Genomic DNA, 16,557 nt, shown 5'->3' on the forward strand with positions numbered 1-16,557 from the left:
TGGTTAAAAAAAAAGTCACTTCACTCGTTCGTGTCGGGTACACAGCAGCTAGGGTTGACATCAGCGAATTTGTTTTGAAAGATTCTTACTTCGGAAGCTCTCTTTGCCCAGCGCGCACTGTTCCGCAGCCGAATACCAGCTGTGGCCGGCTGGCAACGTTTAATTCCGGTTCCAGCCCACCCACAGAATAATGCTTGCGTAAGCACAAGAAACCGCTGCAGTGTCAGCAACGCCTTAAGCAAAGGCACGCGAACGATCTTGGCAGATGTGGGCAATATAACATGTCGGCAGCCATAAATAACCCTTGCCGCCGCCGGGTACGTCAACTCCGAAGTCCATCCATGTACGTGAGACAAGGTCGGGCAGGACGTGAGATAAGGCATAGCCTTTTCTCTCCTGGATTGCGTGCACAAACTGGCGGGCTGCTCTTTTCTCTACCGCTGCGGTCAGACTGCTCGCAAGAAATATCCAAGTGTGGATGCCGAACCATGAACTGCTGTCCGCTACTTTTTGCCCTCATCGGTAAGGACTAGTTTCCAATAATAGGCGATTTTAACATACCGGAGACGTACTAGCGGATACGTATATCGGTTTGCCGGACCCCTCCTGCTCATGCGCAGTGGCATTGTTGGGGTCAGGGGGAGCCACTGTTGCAGGGGAATCGTCGTTCTTTCCCGCAAACTTCACGTTCACGCGGCTTACAGGATATCTCATGAATGGGAAAAAGTATTCAGTAGGTGTGAATAGTTATGTAAATGGAAGAGAAAAGATATTTTGGCAGACTATGTAGTTGCTTGGAGAGCACCGCGTAAAGACCATGAGACAGAACACCACTATGCACATGTCCCGCCTCATAACCTTTCATCTGTCTCGTTTCGCACTGTAAGCTTCGGATTCTGTCTCAGTAGCAGTGACTGACGGCATCTTGTGATGTTTGGAGCAACTTACGCATTCGCATTTTTCTCCCTTCTTCCAGGCTGCGCAAGCTACTCTGCCAGCCTCCTAACAACGGGCTCTTCGCACCAAACAACCACCGACAGCTCTGGGAACGAACTCACGTTTGTCGCCGACCGCATCGCCAAGGGCGCCACAACTGACCAGCATACTGCGAGCAGCACCCCAAGTGGGCAGTCGGCTGAGGTACTACACCGCACTAGTGTTCCGGGCCGAAATTGGTCGACTGCTGCGACGGGACAGCAGAGGGGTGCTCTGAATACGGCGTCTTTCACTTCTGCCGCGAGGTCACCAGCGCCGAGCTCGTCACGCCCGACGCCAGGCCAGGCTCGCGGCACGTCACTGCAGACGCGTGGCCCATCATATCTATCCAGCACTACTGCAGCACACGCTGCAGGTGCCACAGCGTCCAGTCCTCGCCACAGCGAGCACACGGCAACCCTCAAAGACCCAACGCTATGCCCTGAACACGCGAGCGTCCAGTCGATGTCCTCAAGCATGACACTGTCTCGCTCGAGCGATGTGCTCAACAACACAAACACAACATCCACGAAGGTGCCCAATGTGCCAAACGAGTCGAGCCTGGACAACAGCTCAACTTCGCTCATGTCGAACGAATTCGGGACCGTTAAGACCGACTCCCTTAGCACCAATGTTCTGGCATCAACAAAAGACGCATCAACGTCGACATCGCTGGAAAAGCCTCGGAGCCGCCGAAGCAAGGGAGCGATATTCGCCACTGTCATTGGCGCCGCTGTGCTCCTTATGGGCGTCATCGTTATGGGATTCTGGTTCTACAACGTACGGTAAGCATAGCTAAGCTTTCTTTTCAAAGCATGCTCAGTATGTAGTACAGTTCCAGTGCCTATACGTATATGCCTGCTGCATTGGATGAAGTTTGCAGCATGCTTTAAAGGCGTGATGTGTGCGGCTGTTTAGACGTGCGCGGTGAAAAAAAAATGAAAATTAGTTTTGAGGAAAGGAAATGACGCAGTAACTGTCTCACATATCTCAGTGGACACCCGAACCGCGCCGTAAGAGAAGGGACAAAGGAGGGAGTGAAAGAAGAAAGGAAGAAAGGTGGCGTAGTGGAGGTCTCCGGATTTATTTCGACCACGGTTCGAATCCGGGTACTCCGGCTCAGTATATCGGGGGATTTTTTTAAACCTTTACGGATTGTTATTTTAAGAACTGTGAGAGATACGTCTGTGCGTTCTGCGGAGGTGGACTCCACAGCAAGGCGGACATTACGTGAGTGAGCGCTCAGCTAAAATACAATTAGTTTACTAAAGCTAACTAATTAACTTTTTCATATTTTTATTTTAGGGGGCAATGTTATATTGTGAAATTGAAGCCCGTCAACTTCGAAGGTGAGCCCAATTTACAAGTTTTCTTTAACGGCAATGTGGTTCGAAATATCGAACGTTAAAAATACGAGTGACACCATTTTATAAATATACAATGTGGAAAAGCTAGATCAACGAGCTGTGAAATGCGTATTTTTAACGTTCGATATTTCGATCAACATTGTCAATAAAGAAGGTTTAAAGACTGGGCTCACCTTCGATGTAGACTGCCTTCAGTCCTGCAATATAATCTTGATAGTTGATAGTTCAGCGCATCTGTGTGCCTCGTCCTCTCTTCGTCCGTCGTCTGCAGCGCTGCATTTTTGAGTATGTCAAACCAACTTGCCCAGCAATACACCCTGCTCAATATAATCTTGTCCTCTAATGTCAAAAACAAAAAAGTTTATCAGCGAATATATTCCCGAAAAGCGCACCAAAATCGCCGAATTTTTTTCAAGTAGTCATAATTTTTTTGATGTAATTCTTATTCTGAAAATATATTATTTCATTGGTATCTGGTTCGAATTAAAACAAGAATTAAAAAAGAAAAAGCTGCTCTTAAAGGCGGCCTTTCCTCAGTGCATGCCATAGTGATGGTTACAACGTACCGAAATGCGCCGTATTTATTTTATCCAATACGCTGTGACACACTGCAAAGTGCATAGGCTTTGTTTCGTGCTAACACAAACAAGGTTTCATCATCAGTAGTTAAAGGGGCTATGAAACACCTTCCGAGGAGAACACATCAACTCGCTTAATCACTGCACTGTGTTGTCATGAAAACCTGAGCCAAATAATACACTTCTCCACGCAGAAGGGGACCCACAATCACGCGTGAAAGTTGACGAGCTGCGACTTTATCAAGCTCGCACCCTCCTCCGTCGCTCCCATCTACGTATACATGTTGAGAGATGGCTACTGGTTAGATTCTTTCAGACGTCAGGCAGCCACCAAGGCCGCGGCCAATAAGCCGCGTAGCTCAGGCGAGTCAGGAAGCTCCGCCACCGGAGGAGCGCCGACCTTCCAGCGTGCAAAAAGTGGTGAGAGGAGAGGGAAAAGCGCGAAGACGCTGAAATTCAAATTTGGGTTCCAACACCTGGGGATCTTTAACGTGCACTGACATCGCACAGCACACGGGCGCCTTAGCGTTTTGCCTCCATTAAAACGCAGCCGCCGCGGTCGGGTTCGAACCCGGGAACTCCGGATCAGTAGCCGAGCGCTCAAATAATAATAATAATAATTGGTTTTTTGGGGAAAGGAAATGGCGCAGTATGTCTCATATATCGTTGGACACCTGAACCGCGCCTTAAGAGTAGGGATAAGGGAGGGAGTGAAAGCAGAAAGGAAGAAGGAGGTGCCGTAGTGGAGGGCTCCGGAATAATTTCGACCACCTGGGGATCTTTAAAGTGCACTGACATCGCACAGCACACGGGCGCCTTAGCGTTTTTTTTTTATGGAGGAAAAACGCTAAGGCGCCCGTGTGCTGTGCGATGTAAAAACGCTAAGGCGCCCGTGTGCTATGTGATGTCAGTGCATGTTAAAGATCCCCAGGTGGTCGAAATTATTCCAGAGCCCTCCACTACGGCACCTCCTTCTTCCTTTCTTCTTTCACTCCCTCCCTTATCCCTTCCCTTACGGCGCGGTTCAGGTGTCCAAAGATATATGAGACAGATACTGCGCCATTTCCTTTCCCCCAAAAACCAATTATTATTATTATTATTATTATTATTATTATTATTATTATTATTATTATTATTATTATTATTATTATTATTATTTTAAGTTAAGGTTCGTTCTTCGGGCTCCACAACAGGTGCCCCACCGTCCGAAGCGGTATAACATACGAGATCAGGCAACACTTGACTGAAGAAAGGCAAACTGAATCTTTATACAGGAATTCACATGTTTACAACAGAATAAACGGCGAGTGATTACGTGGAACTGGCTGAGGGAAAATCTCTCCTTGACATCGCCGAAGATGCAAGGGATCTAAATCTATCTCAGAACATTTTTCCAGGCTCCGGAGCCCGGTTTTGAAACCTAGGAGCCTGTCCCACATTTGGCACCACACAATCACAACAAACCAACACATGATTTGTATACAAATTGCATGGCATGTCTTCCAGGTTCCGCAAGGTTCAAACCCCTCTCCCTAAAATACGCAGCACGATAAGAACATCAAAATTGCTTTTAAAAAAGGCATTCCGGGAACGGGCCCTCGAAATGATTGGCCCACTAGGTTTACGTGCCACGCCCCATACTTCCACAGTATTACTCAAACTCTCTCCCTTACCAAGTAAAAAGAGAAACGCGAAAATACATCAAAGACACTCTCACGTGTCGCCGGCTTCCTGAGAACCCGTGACCTGGCGGCTCCCAGCATTACGGCAATTATCGATCTCAACCGAGCCGCTACAGCCGCAAGTAACAAACTACTCGTATTCGTGCCGACTGTTGACAGGCGTCCCGCCAAAATCTGGAAAGCGGCGCCAGCCTGTCGTTGCTGCCTCTGAACGTGCGTCAGCATCCCCGTCGTACACCTACGTTTCGTTAACCTTGCCCACTTCTCGAGAGCCGTTGGTATGCCCCGTCCTCGGGCTTCGGCGCCGCTGCGGCGTCCGCTCGCCGCGCCCGCACCTGACCGTACGCTACGCTTGTTTGTTCTCAGCATCGCGCGAGCGTCCGGATCCCTTTCGCCCGGCGGTGAGGACACCTCAGACCGCCGATATATGAGACAGATACTGCGCGATTTCCTTTAATAATAATAATAATTGGTTTTTTGGGGAAAGGAAATGGCGCAGTATCTGTCTCATATATCTTTGGACACCTGAACCGCGCCGTAAGGGAAGGGATAAAGGAGGGAGTGAAAGAAGAAAGGAAGAATAGGTGCCGTAGTGGAGGGCTTCGGAATAATTTCGAACACCTGGGGATCTTTAACGTGCACTGACATCGCACAGCACACGGGCGCCTTGGCGTTTTTCCTCCATAAAAACGTAGTCGCCGCGGTCGGGTTCGAACCCGGGAACTCCGGATCAGTAGTCGAGCGCCCTAACCACTGAGCCACCGCGGCGGGGTCGATTTCCTTTCCCCAAAAACCAATTTTCCAATGCCCGTCGCGGTGGCTCAGGGGTCAGCGCGCTCGGCTACTGATCCGGAGTTCCCGGGTTCGAACCCGACCGCGGCGGCTGCGTTCCGATGGAGGCAAAACGCTAAGGTGCCCGTGTGTTTTGCGATGTCAGTGCACGTTAAATATCCCCATGGGGTCGAAGTTATTCCGGAGCCCTGCACTACGGCCCCTCTTTCTTCCTTTCTCCTCTCACTCCCTCCTTTATCCGTACCCTACGCTTGCGCAGTGTGCATGAGACGCAGACATTAACGGCGTCTTGAAAGCGACAAAGAACGATGACCTATTTCCCGCTAAAACCGAGCGCCTGCAACTGCTGCATGCTAAAGCTGCATGTCCTGGAATGCGTCATGGCGAACTCCAATCGATGAATCAGAGCAGGCTGTCTTGTACCGTGGAACCGAAGTTCGTGTTTCTATGGGCGACTTGGATTTCAATCCACAGTTCTGATTGGATCGCGACGGTTATACCGCTCCTTCGCGGAATCGCAGAGTAGCTGTGGATGGCCGATTGGAGTTCATCATTAGTAACACGCGTCTTTAACGCTAGATTACAGACATTTCTTTGGGTGCCCACTTAAGCCTCTGCTGCCCTCACTGAGATTAACAACTGCCTCAGTTTATTGTCAAACAAGAGAAAGGATTGCTGGAAATACTTATTACGAACTCTTAACTGTTCTTGTTTTATTTTATCGGGCTAAATGCCATTTCATTTTGACTGGGGCAATTTACAGTGCGAGTCAGCGTCCCGCATCCCACACAGCCAGCTAAGCGCTCGGCGCAAGTAACATGGTTGTACTGAACGCCTGTACTGTACTGAGCGCCTGAACGCCAAGATGTCAGCTAAGCGTCCAATTACTATCACATTTTGTTGAAAGAACTTAACCCGCATGTCTGGTAGATAACCGTGCTTTTTTCGGAGCCTTCTGGAGGGAGAGTATTAGGCTTTGTCGCCACCCTCGACGTCGCTTCGTCTCACGTTGTTATTGCGACGCGCATCTGACCTTCAAACGTTTTCCTTTCACTTTCTGGCCTTCTACTCTTATCTACTCGCATAAGGACAGTACTCCTGTCGACAGCCCCCGCGCACTTTGCACTTATTTCTTCAAACAACCCCTTCGCCTCCGCGTTTCGATGGAGGCGAAGCTCGAAAGGCGCCCGTAAGCTGTGTGACGTCAGAGCAGGTCAATGATCCCCGTGTGGTTGAAATTATTCCGGAGTCCTCCACTACGGCGCTTCTTTCACTGTTTCCTCTCCCACTCCAACCTTACTTATTTCCTGCACGGTGTCCGCCGAGAAATGACGCAGTTACTGCGCTTTCATTTCCTGAAAACATTTTTTTTTTTTCATTTTCCGCTAGCATGCCACCGCCGTGGCTCAGGAGTAGGGCGCCCGGCCGCTGACCCGAAAGACGCGCGGATTTGATCCCGGCCGTGAGGGCCGAATTTCGATGTAAGCGAAATGCTAGTGGCCCCGTGTACTGTGCGATGGCAGGGCACGATAAAGGACCGCAGGTGGTCAAAATTATCCGTAGCCCTTCACTACGGCGCCCCTCACAGACTGAGTCGCTTCGATACGTTAAACCCCGTTAAACCAAACCATTTTTCACTATCTGGTCAGGCGACGCATCAGTGGTACCCTGGTCTCTCTTGTCTGGAGCGCTTTCGCGCGGTCTCGCCACGTATAGCAAACGAGAACATTTGATATCTGTCGAACTAAATGCCCGCTCGTATTGCAGAACTGGAATACGCCTTTCCCGGAAGTCTAAGCCGTGCTATGCTCGGAGACAACGTTCTCTGGCGCTGGTGTAGAGCGGGCATCGAGGCACCCTGTTTACGATCACGAGACGCTGGCTCTCAAGAACGTGCTGCTCTCACGCGCGGATACGCCAGCAACCAGTATCGAGAAGCCGGAGGCTCACGCCCGCAGCTTCTAATGCAGTGCTACAGAACGTTGTCCCCACGTTCACTAAAACAGAGTCTCGACCCACACAATATAGGGAGTTTGCACGAAAGCCGGCGGCGCTATGCATTCTGGGTAGTCCGCCATTTTGTCGTCCTTGTTAGCAGCCGACGCACCCAGGCCAGGCAGCAGTGTTTTTGTCCCAGTGCCGTATCGTTTTCTACAGTCATCAAAACTAATAAGGGGTTGCATATTCGCCGCCCCGGCGTGCTTTGAAGATGTCGGCAGTTTCGTCAGAGACCTACGCGTCGACTCTGTGCCCTAAAGACCGGGCGCGCTACGAGGAGAAAACAAAACAGTGCGGCGTGGACCCATTCACGCTACGCGCGGATGACTGCACTGTCGATTTCAACTTGTGGCCGCCCGTCGACATCGCCGATATTCACGAATTTCTAGTTCTGAGCACTAGTTTTGTTACTCGGCAGCAGCTTAAGGCCAGAAAAGCTTTGGAAGGGCACAACTTCCTCACAAGTGGATGGGTACACGAGCCATGCATGAAAACGGTCGTAGCCGACACAGTGATACTCAAAACACAGGTAAAGACATAAAACCTTTTTTTTCGTGAAGTACTAATTCCTTTCGTCCCCGTTGTCGTTTGCGCCCAGGTGAACCACTCGCAAAGTTTGAATAAGCCACCCGTGGACGTGTGGGTCCTCGCAGAAAGCGACAGTCACATTGTGTCGGTTCACTGTATGTACCTGCATGGCCGGCAACGGAGAGGCCTGCTCGCATGTTGCTGCCCTGCTATTTTATGTATGTACGGCCGACCTAGAAAATAAATGTACGCGTGTAACCAAGAGTGATCACTTTCGGCAGCAGTTCCTAACTTTCAAATACATTCGAGGCGCATGTTTAGGAAAAACTACGAAGAGACGCGTCGCGAGGTTCCTGCTTTGCAAAGCGTAAAGCGCCGGTGCAGAAGTAAAAAACAAACGCGCAGTAAGCCAAGAAATCGTTGTACGCACCTGAAACGAAGTGGAGTGCACAGACCTTATTCTTGTCTGGACTGGCGTCAGTCTCACTCTTGTTAATACGTGCCAGCCACTCGCGTCGGCGTCGATATGAAAGCTGCTTTGCTTTCTCGCACTCGTGCAGGCGTATTTTTGGAATCTTGAAGAACCGGCAGTCGGCCTGTCCTGTCTTCAGTTTCTGCGCTTTGCTTTGGGTTCTGCTGGTGCAGCCCACAACAGCACAGTACACCATAACGCCAGCATTATTGCACGCACCTACTACGCGAGCGTAAAAACCAACGTGCGCTTCCTGCGTCGGCTGCTACCAAGGACGACAAAATGGCGGACTACCCAGAATGCATAGCGCCGCCGGCTTTCGTGTAAACTCCCTATACCCGACCGGAGACGCTGGGTACTAGATAGGCCTGTACCAAGCTGTGGAAAGAACCGGTCTAGGGACGCTGCGCGCACCGAGCGATAGAACGCTACCAGAGATGCACAACTCTACATATGATGCTAAAAATTTGGGGCCCCTTATAGTTATTGAATACCGTCCAGCGCAGTCTTTCCGAAGGGTATTCTTTAGAGTTACGATAAAGGTCTCCTATTCTTTACTTTGCATCTACTTTCAAATGGAGTGGCAGGTGATGCAAGTTAGGGTGTAGTAGATCGCTACGCAATGAGACAACTACTGAAGCAAGAAGAAAAAATGGTTTTATTTTTTAAACTTTCTGAAACAAAACAGTGCTTGGATATGTTTGCTAACACAACGATCACCTTCTCAGCAAAGCGCCGTGTTTTAGAAGCTCTCAAACTACGTATCTGGCCGTCTTTGAGGAGCCGTTCTTGGCCTGCGTGTCACCATGGGCTTGGTATAGAATACAGCTCTTTGGATCCATGTATAACCTCTTCTTCAAGATCTCCCCGATCCGGGTGTTGCTGTCCTTACTGCGATAGTCCGCCGTCCACACAGAAACCATGTCGCTCTTCTTTCGGATCTGAACCACAGCTCCACACACGTCGGCGCCAAGTTCACCAAAGCCCTCGCCGATCAAGCACAGCAGAGTTTCGAGCCAGCAGTTGTCCGTTGCCGCCTCGTTCTTGCGCAGCTTGACGAACCAACGACCACCTTGGCTGTTACGGCGATCTTCCCACATGGGCTTGATACCGTTCTTGAACACGGAGTAGTCACATCCTTCAGCTATTTTGCTGGGAAGCTCCATGTGGTTGTACAGAGCCCAGAAGTCTTCGACCGTGTCGAACGAAGAGATCTGTAGAAGGTTTTCTTCCCAACTGCGGTTCCTGTCGTTCTTATGGTACCAGAGGCTCCACCGATGTTGTAGGGGGTGCTTCCACGGTTCTTCAGGCGATGTGCCCGTGTTAGCCTGTTTGGATGACTGAGGCTTTTCCAGGTCCCTCTCGGAAGGCTTATTTTCGAGTGACATCCTGAACAGCGTTTGTGCCTGCCGAAACACACTAGCGAGACGACAGAACGCAGCACCGCCTCTATATATAGCCTTTCGTCAGGCTATCCCAGCAAGCATTGCAACCACGCGGTTCAGCTTGGGAAAGAAACGCGTTCCACGGCAGGCGTCCATACAAACGAGCAGGGTATAGCGTCCCAACGCTCGGACACGGAGGCGCCTCCAATGCAAGCAATGCACTTTCCTCTGCATCAGTGTTCCTGACACATGTAAGGTGCCAAACGCGTTGGTTGTGAAACTTTATTTCCAGCGGATATAGAGGAGCGACACGAAGTCGCCCCCCTCTTAAACGGCGGCCGCTATCCCTTGGGCAGCGGCGGCGTCTTCAGCCAGCTGGAGGAGCTTGATCTGTATCCCCAGGTCGGGGCTGAGCAATAGAGCCTCCCAATGAGCCGAGTCGGTAATGAAGTGACTCGCGGGTAGGGACTGCGGGCAGTTCCAGATCATATGATTTAGATCGGCTTTCGCATCACAATTTTTGCATTTGTTTGAGTAGAGCCCTTCCGAATAGAAGCTACACAATTGGGGATTTGGATAGGTGTTAGTTTGAAGTTTACGCCAGGCTTTGGCCTGTTGCTTGGAGAGCGTTTTATCTGCTGGGGGGAATCTGAGTCTTGCAAGCCTGTAGTGCTGCAGGATTTCTCTGTAAGAAAACAACCTGTCCTTGCCAGAGTATAGGGCGGGTGGGCTGCTCGATCCAGCTCGGCGGGACAGTTCTCGAGCTAGGTTATGAGCCGCCTCATTACCAGCAAGGGAAGCATGAGCAGGCGTCCAGATTAGGCGAATGCGCCGCGTGGGCTGATACTTTAGCAGAATCCGTGCTGCTTGTGGGGAGATTCTTCCAAACGTGTAGTTACGTATGGAAGAATCTCCCCACAAGCAGTTATCTAAAAGCGCAGTAAAGTGGTTAGTTTCAACAAAATGAGAACTTGAAAGGAAATGACTCAGTATCTGTCTCACATATCGGCTGACACCTGCGCCGCGCCGTAAGGGAAGGGCTAAGAGAAGAAAGGAAGAAAGAGGTGCCGTAGTGGAGGGCTCCGGAATAATTTCGACCGCCTGGGGATATTTAGCGTGCACTGACAGCGCACAGCACACGGGCGCCTTAGCGTTTAGCCTCCATCGAAACGCGGCCGCCCCGGAAAGTTGATTTTTAGGAAATAGTAACTGTCTGACACCTCGGTGGACACCTCATACCGCGCTTTGATGGAAGGGGTGAAATAAAAAGAGAAAGAACATAGAGAGAAACAGTAATAGTAGTGGAGGACTCCGGAATAATTTCGACCACCTGTGGATTTCCGCAACCCACTTACATTGCACAGCCCACGGGCGCCTGTTGAGTTCCGCCTCCACCGAACCGCTGCCGCCGCGGCCAGGATTGAACCCGGGTCCTGCGATCTCATTAGCTAAGCATCTTGATTACAACTACACGCATATACGTGAAGGGGTATCTGAGTTTCACACATCCACGGGATTCTGAGCGGCGCACGCGGTGATTGCGACGCGCGTCTGTTCTTTCCGATTTTTCCTCTCTCCTATATATTCTCTCTGCATGCGGCAGTAGGTGTGGCCAATTTTGTTTTTACAGCGAAACTGTATGCCTCTACCGTCCAAGGAAATTTTCTTGTCGTCGTCAGCAAAAAACGGCAGGATAAGAAAAACCACAAAACAAGCATCAAACCACATGATGAATGATAAGGCGCGTGTGAACAATGGAAACACCGTCCGGCCCGTTCCAGTAAATTAACATTAGGTTTGCACCTGCTCCGAAGGGGGTTGACTTGATTCGAAGCCCTCGTGTGAAGTGCAAACCGTATAATATATGATAACAGCGGCGGCCTAACTGGCTAAAGATAATAAAAAGTGGGAGAAAAAGATTAAAAGAAATTTGAGGACGCTTAAGCTTCGTCTTTAAGAGCGGTGCGCGAAAGCGTGTTGCAGCGTTTCCAATGAGTCCACGGAACGGAACGCTATCGTCCGTTCGGCGCGACGCCTTGTCCATTGGACAATTTAAGCAAACGAAACATATATTGGTGGACACCCAAACCGCGCCCTAAGGCAAGGAAAACGAAATGAAAATTGGTTATAAGAAAAGGAAATGACGCCTGTCTCGCATATCTCGGTGGACACCCAGACCAGGCCGTAAGGGAAGGAATATTTCCGAAGCGCGGTACCAACAACTACGCGTTCCGGTAAACATTGCGTTTGCAGCTGCTTCGAAAGGGGTTGACGTCGTTCGAAGCTCTCGAGTGGAGTGGAAACCGCATAATGTATGAGAACGGCGCCTGCAAACAATGTAAAGCACGTTCCTTTTCCCGTGTGTGTTTCACGGTAAAGACAATAATAATAATAATTGGTTTTGGGGGAAAGGAAAATGGCGCAGTATCCGTCTCATGGAGGGGACATCGTGCTAGAAAAACTAGCCACCCTGTATACGCAATGCCTTATGACCTCGACTGTACCAGAAGCTTGGAAGAATGCAAACATTATCTTAATTCATAAGAATGCAGACGCCAAGGACTTGAAAAATTACAGGCCGATCAGCTTACTAACCGTTGCCTACAAAGTATTTACTAAGGTAATCGCTAATAGAGTCAGGGCAACGTTAGACTTTAATCAACCAAATGATCAGGCAGGCTTTCGTAAAGGATATTCCACAATAGATCATATTCACACTATCAATCAGGTGATAGAGAAATGCGCAGAATATAACCAACCTCTATATATAGCTTTCATTGATTACGAGAAAGCATTCGACTCAGTGGAAACCTCAGCAGTCATACAGGCATTGCGTAATCAGGGGGTAGAAGAGCCTTATGTCAAAATACTGGAAGATATATATAGCAACTGCACAGCTACTATAGTCCTCCATAAAGTCAGCAATAAAATTCCAATAAGGAAGGGCGTCAGGCAAGGAGACACGATCTCGCCGATGCTGTTCACCGCATGTTTGCAGGAGGTATTTCGAGGCCTGAATTGGGAACAGTTGGGAATAAGAATAAATGGAGAATACCTAAATAATCTGCGATTTGCTGATGACATTGCCTTGTTGAGTCACTCAGGAGGTGAACTGCAAATCATGATCAACAAGTTAGACAGGCAGAGCAGATCGATGGGTCTAAAAATTAACATGCAGAAAACCAAGGTAATGTTCAACAGCCTAGCAAGGGAACAACAGTTCACAATTGGCAGCGAGAGCCTAGAAATTGTGCCGGAATACGTCTACTTAGGGCAGGTAGTGACAGCTGATCCGGATCATGAGAGGGAGATAACTAGAAGGATAAGAATGGGGTGGAGCGCATATGGCAAATTCTCGCAGATCATGAGTGGCAGTTTACCAATTTCCCTCAAGAGAAAAGTGTACAACAGCATAATCTTACGGTACTCACCTACGGGGCAGAAACGTGGAGGCTAACGAAAAGAGTTCAGCTTAAGTTAAGGACAACGCAGCGAGCCATAGAAAGAAAAATGATAGGTGTAACGTTAAGAGATCGGAAGCGGGCAGAGTGGGTGAGGGAACAAACACAGGTTAATGACATCCTAGTCGAAATCACGAGAAAGAAATGGGCTTGGGCAGGGCATGTAATGCGAAGGCAAGATAACCGCTGGTCTTTAATGGTAACGGAGTGGGTTCCAAGAGAAAGTAAGCGTAGCAGGGGGCGGCAGAAGGTTAGGTGGGCGGATGAGATTAAGAAGTTTGCAGGCAAAGGGTGGATGCAGCTGGCAAAGGATAGGGTTAATTGGAGACATGGGAAAGGCCTTTGCCCTGCAGTGGGTGTAGTAAGGCTGATGATGATGGTGATGATGATGATGATGATGATATTGTTGGACACCTGAACCACGCCGTAAGGGAAGGGATAAAGGAGGCAGTGAAAGAAGAAAGGAAGAAGAGGTGCCGTAGTGGAGGGCACCAGAATAATTTTGACCACCTGGGGATCTTTAACGTGACCTGACATCGCATAGCACACGGGCGCCTTAGCGTTTTTCCTCCATAAAAACTCAGCCGCCGCGGTCGGGTTCGAACCCGGGAACTACGGATCAGTAGTTGAGCGCCCTAACCACTGAGCCACCGCGGCGGGGCCGATAAAGACAACGGTTGCGTATTCGTGTTGTCGTAAACAAAAAAAAACGGCAGGCTAAAATGTAACGCAAACAGCGTACCTCCTTTAAAATCAGGCATACAGCATATAGCTCAAGAACATCTGACTTGTCTTTGGTTTCACTATTTGTAGAGCCACGTGTGTGAATATTCAAGTGACGTCGCAATGGGTAATTGGGTGTCGTTGGACCGCTTCGCTGTCCCACCACCTTCACAGCGCGGGTAGGAACCACAATTTTTAAAGCCTTGCATTACTTCGCAAGGCAGCGAGCCATTTCGTCTCGTCGCGTCGTATGCCGCGTAGGCAGCCGTATGCCGTGTGCCGTGGCCAACGAACGACCTTGAGCCTCCGTTGCCTAGCAACACCGCATCCGCGCTCCAACAAATGGCGCCGCCGACGACGCCGCTGCCGTCGCTCCACCAGATGTGCTCCGCTGGGGTAGAGGGAGAGGAGGCGTCGCCTCGCGGGGGTATATATATATACATATATGCGCGGTTAGCCTCACTGTATTGTAGTCGTTATGGAGAGCGCGAAAGAGACGCAACAACGACAGAACTAAGCGAGGAAGAGACAACGCGCTCTAGAGACGCTAGAAGAACGCGCCGCACGACTCGAGAAGCGTCGTAACGAAGATGCGGCTAGAAGTCGTGTCGGGCTCCGTCGTGCTCCGTCGTCCCCGCTCGACGGAAACGTGGAGCAGGGCCCAGCGGCACCGGCCGCCCGATTTGGGGGGGAAACGGGTCCGAATTCATGCCAATCCGTCGGCTCTGGCGGCGACGGAGTTGATGGAGGAAGCGAAAAACCGGCTGTGAGAATGTGGCTTAATGTGACAAGTTTCAACACGTCCTAATGTTCGCTTCGACTATTTATCTCATTTTCGCTGTTCTCCGCGGAGAACGGTGGGAGCAGGCGTTTCCTACCCCCCCGCGCGAGCAGCCATGAGGCTCAAGGAGCGCCGGTGGTACTACTACTGTCCCGAGAATGGCCAGCGACGCGGCCGCGAAACTGGCGCCAAAGAGCAAACACTAACGAGCGCAAGACGCCGAGACAGACGAAACCGGATGGCGAACGAGACGACTCACAGCAAAGGCTGCAAGAGCAACTGTCCTTTCTTCTTGTCATCCCTCCCGGTCGACCACACGACCTGAGTCAAATGGCAGCTAAGAACTTGACCTGACCCTAAGGCGAAGATTTGAGGTAAATAAGATCTCTTACACTTTACTCTGAAAACGTCGTTGCTCGGAAAATATTTCGAAGACATATTGAGTGAAGACATTAAAATAATTTGCTTACCTAGATATTCAAAAATGGCTGATGAGCGCCCAAAGTTCGCGTAAAGCGGCGCCGTTGTTGCACGTGAGCTCTGGGCAGTCGTACTCGTTGTTCTTGCACCTACTGCGCGGCACACCAAGCAGGTCAACCGATGTCAACTTACACATAACGTTGTTTCTTTTCCCCCACTCTTAACCACCAAAAACGAGCACGCCACACAGCACACGCTTGAAACGCAGGCAGACACGACGCACAAAAGAGACTGCTATGGCCGGTGGATCCAACGGCTCTGGCGGTCAAACCACGTTTTCCCGCCAAAACCACCGAAGCGAGCGCCGCCTTTCAACGCCTCCGCATGAAAAAAAAAGAATAAATGAAAGGAAGCCACAACAGCATATCATAAGCGAGCAACGGCCGCGTCGCCTTCCTCCGTTGGGGATGGGGATATGTACCAGGATATATATATATATATATATATATATATATATATATATATATATATATATATATATATATATATATATATATATATATATGTGTGTGTGTGTGTGTGTGTGTGTGTGTGTGTGCGTGCGTGCGTGCGTGCGTGCGTGTGTGTGTGTGTGTGTGTGTGTGTGTGTGTGTGTGTGTGTGTGTGTGTGTGTGTGTGTGTGTGTGTGTGTGTGTGTGTGTGTGTGTGTGTGTGTGTGTGTGTGTGTGTGTGTGTGTGTGTGTGTGGAGATCGGCCGCACGGGTTTTTTCTTAGCGTTTTTTTTATTGATTGATTGATTGGTTTTTCCTTCCCTTACGGCGCGATCCGGGTGTCCAGCGAGAAATGTGAGACAGGCGTCATTTCCTTTCTTTAAAAGCAATTGTTCATTTCATTTTCCTTCCCTTACGGCCCGGTTCGGGTGTCCACCGAGATAGGTGAGACAGGCGTGCTCATTCACACTTGAGAGTCGCAGAGGTCGCGCGATCAGCAGTCGCCTGCGACTACACCGCAGTTCGGCAACACCGATGTTCACACTTCCAAGGGCGACCTGCGGGTCGCCTTCTCGTTCAATTCTCGTTTGAAATGAGAAGTCTTTTTTAACTACCTGGTCAGGCGACGCATCAGTGGTACCCTGGTCCCTCTTGTCTGGAGCGCTTTCGCGCGGTCTCGCCACGTATAGCAAACGAGAACATTTGATATCTGTCGAACTAAATGCCCGCTCGTATTGCAGAACTGGAATACGCCTTTCCCGGAAGTCTAAGCCGTGCTATGCTCGGAGACAACGTTCTCTGGCGCTGGTGTAGAGCGGGCATCAAGACACCCTGTTTACGATCACGAGACGCTGGCTCTCAAGAACGTGCTGCTCGCACGCGCGGATACGCCAGCAACCGGTAT

General features: G+C 50.0%; 1 protein-coding gene and 1 pseudogene across 1 annotated transcript in view; one reads left to right on the forward strand and one right to left on the reverse strand.

The window, feature by feature from the left end:
- Positions 1-346: 346 nt before the first annotated feature.
- The window catches only part of LOC144114479 (uncharacterized), a 40,268-nt gene continuing 24,057 nt past the window's right edge, over positions 347-16,557 (forward strand). Inside the window, exons 1-2 of the mRNA XM_077648239.1 lie at positions 347-522; positions 977-1,760. Of these exons, the coding sequence (XP_077504365.1) occupies positions 489-522; positions 977-1,760 (818 nt within the window). The 5' untranslated portion in view covers positions 347-488. The remainder of the gene's footprint in view (positions 523-976; positions 1,761-16,557) is intronic.
- LOC144094502 (eukaryotic translation initiation factor 4E pseudogene) lies at positions 9,145-9,818 on the reverse strand (annotated as a pseudogene).

Source organism: Amblyomma americanum, chromosome 1 (assembly GCF_052857255.1).
Source record: "Amblyomma americanum isolate KBUSLIRL-KWMA chromosome 1, ASM5285725v1, whole genome shotgun sequence".
NCBI classification, from domain to species: Eukaryota; Metazoa; Arthropoda; class Arachnida; order Ixodida; family Ixodidae; genus Amblyomma; species Amblyomma americanum.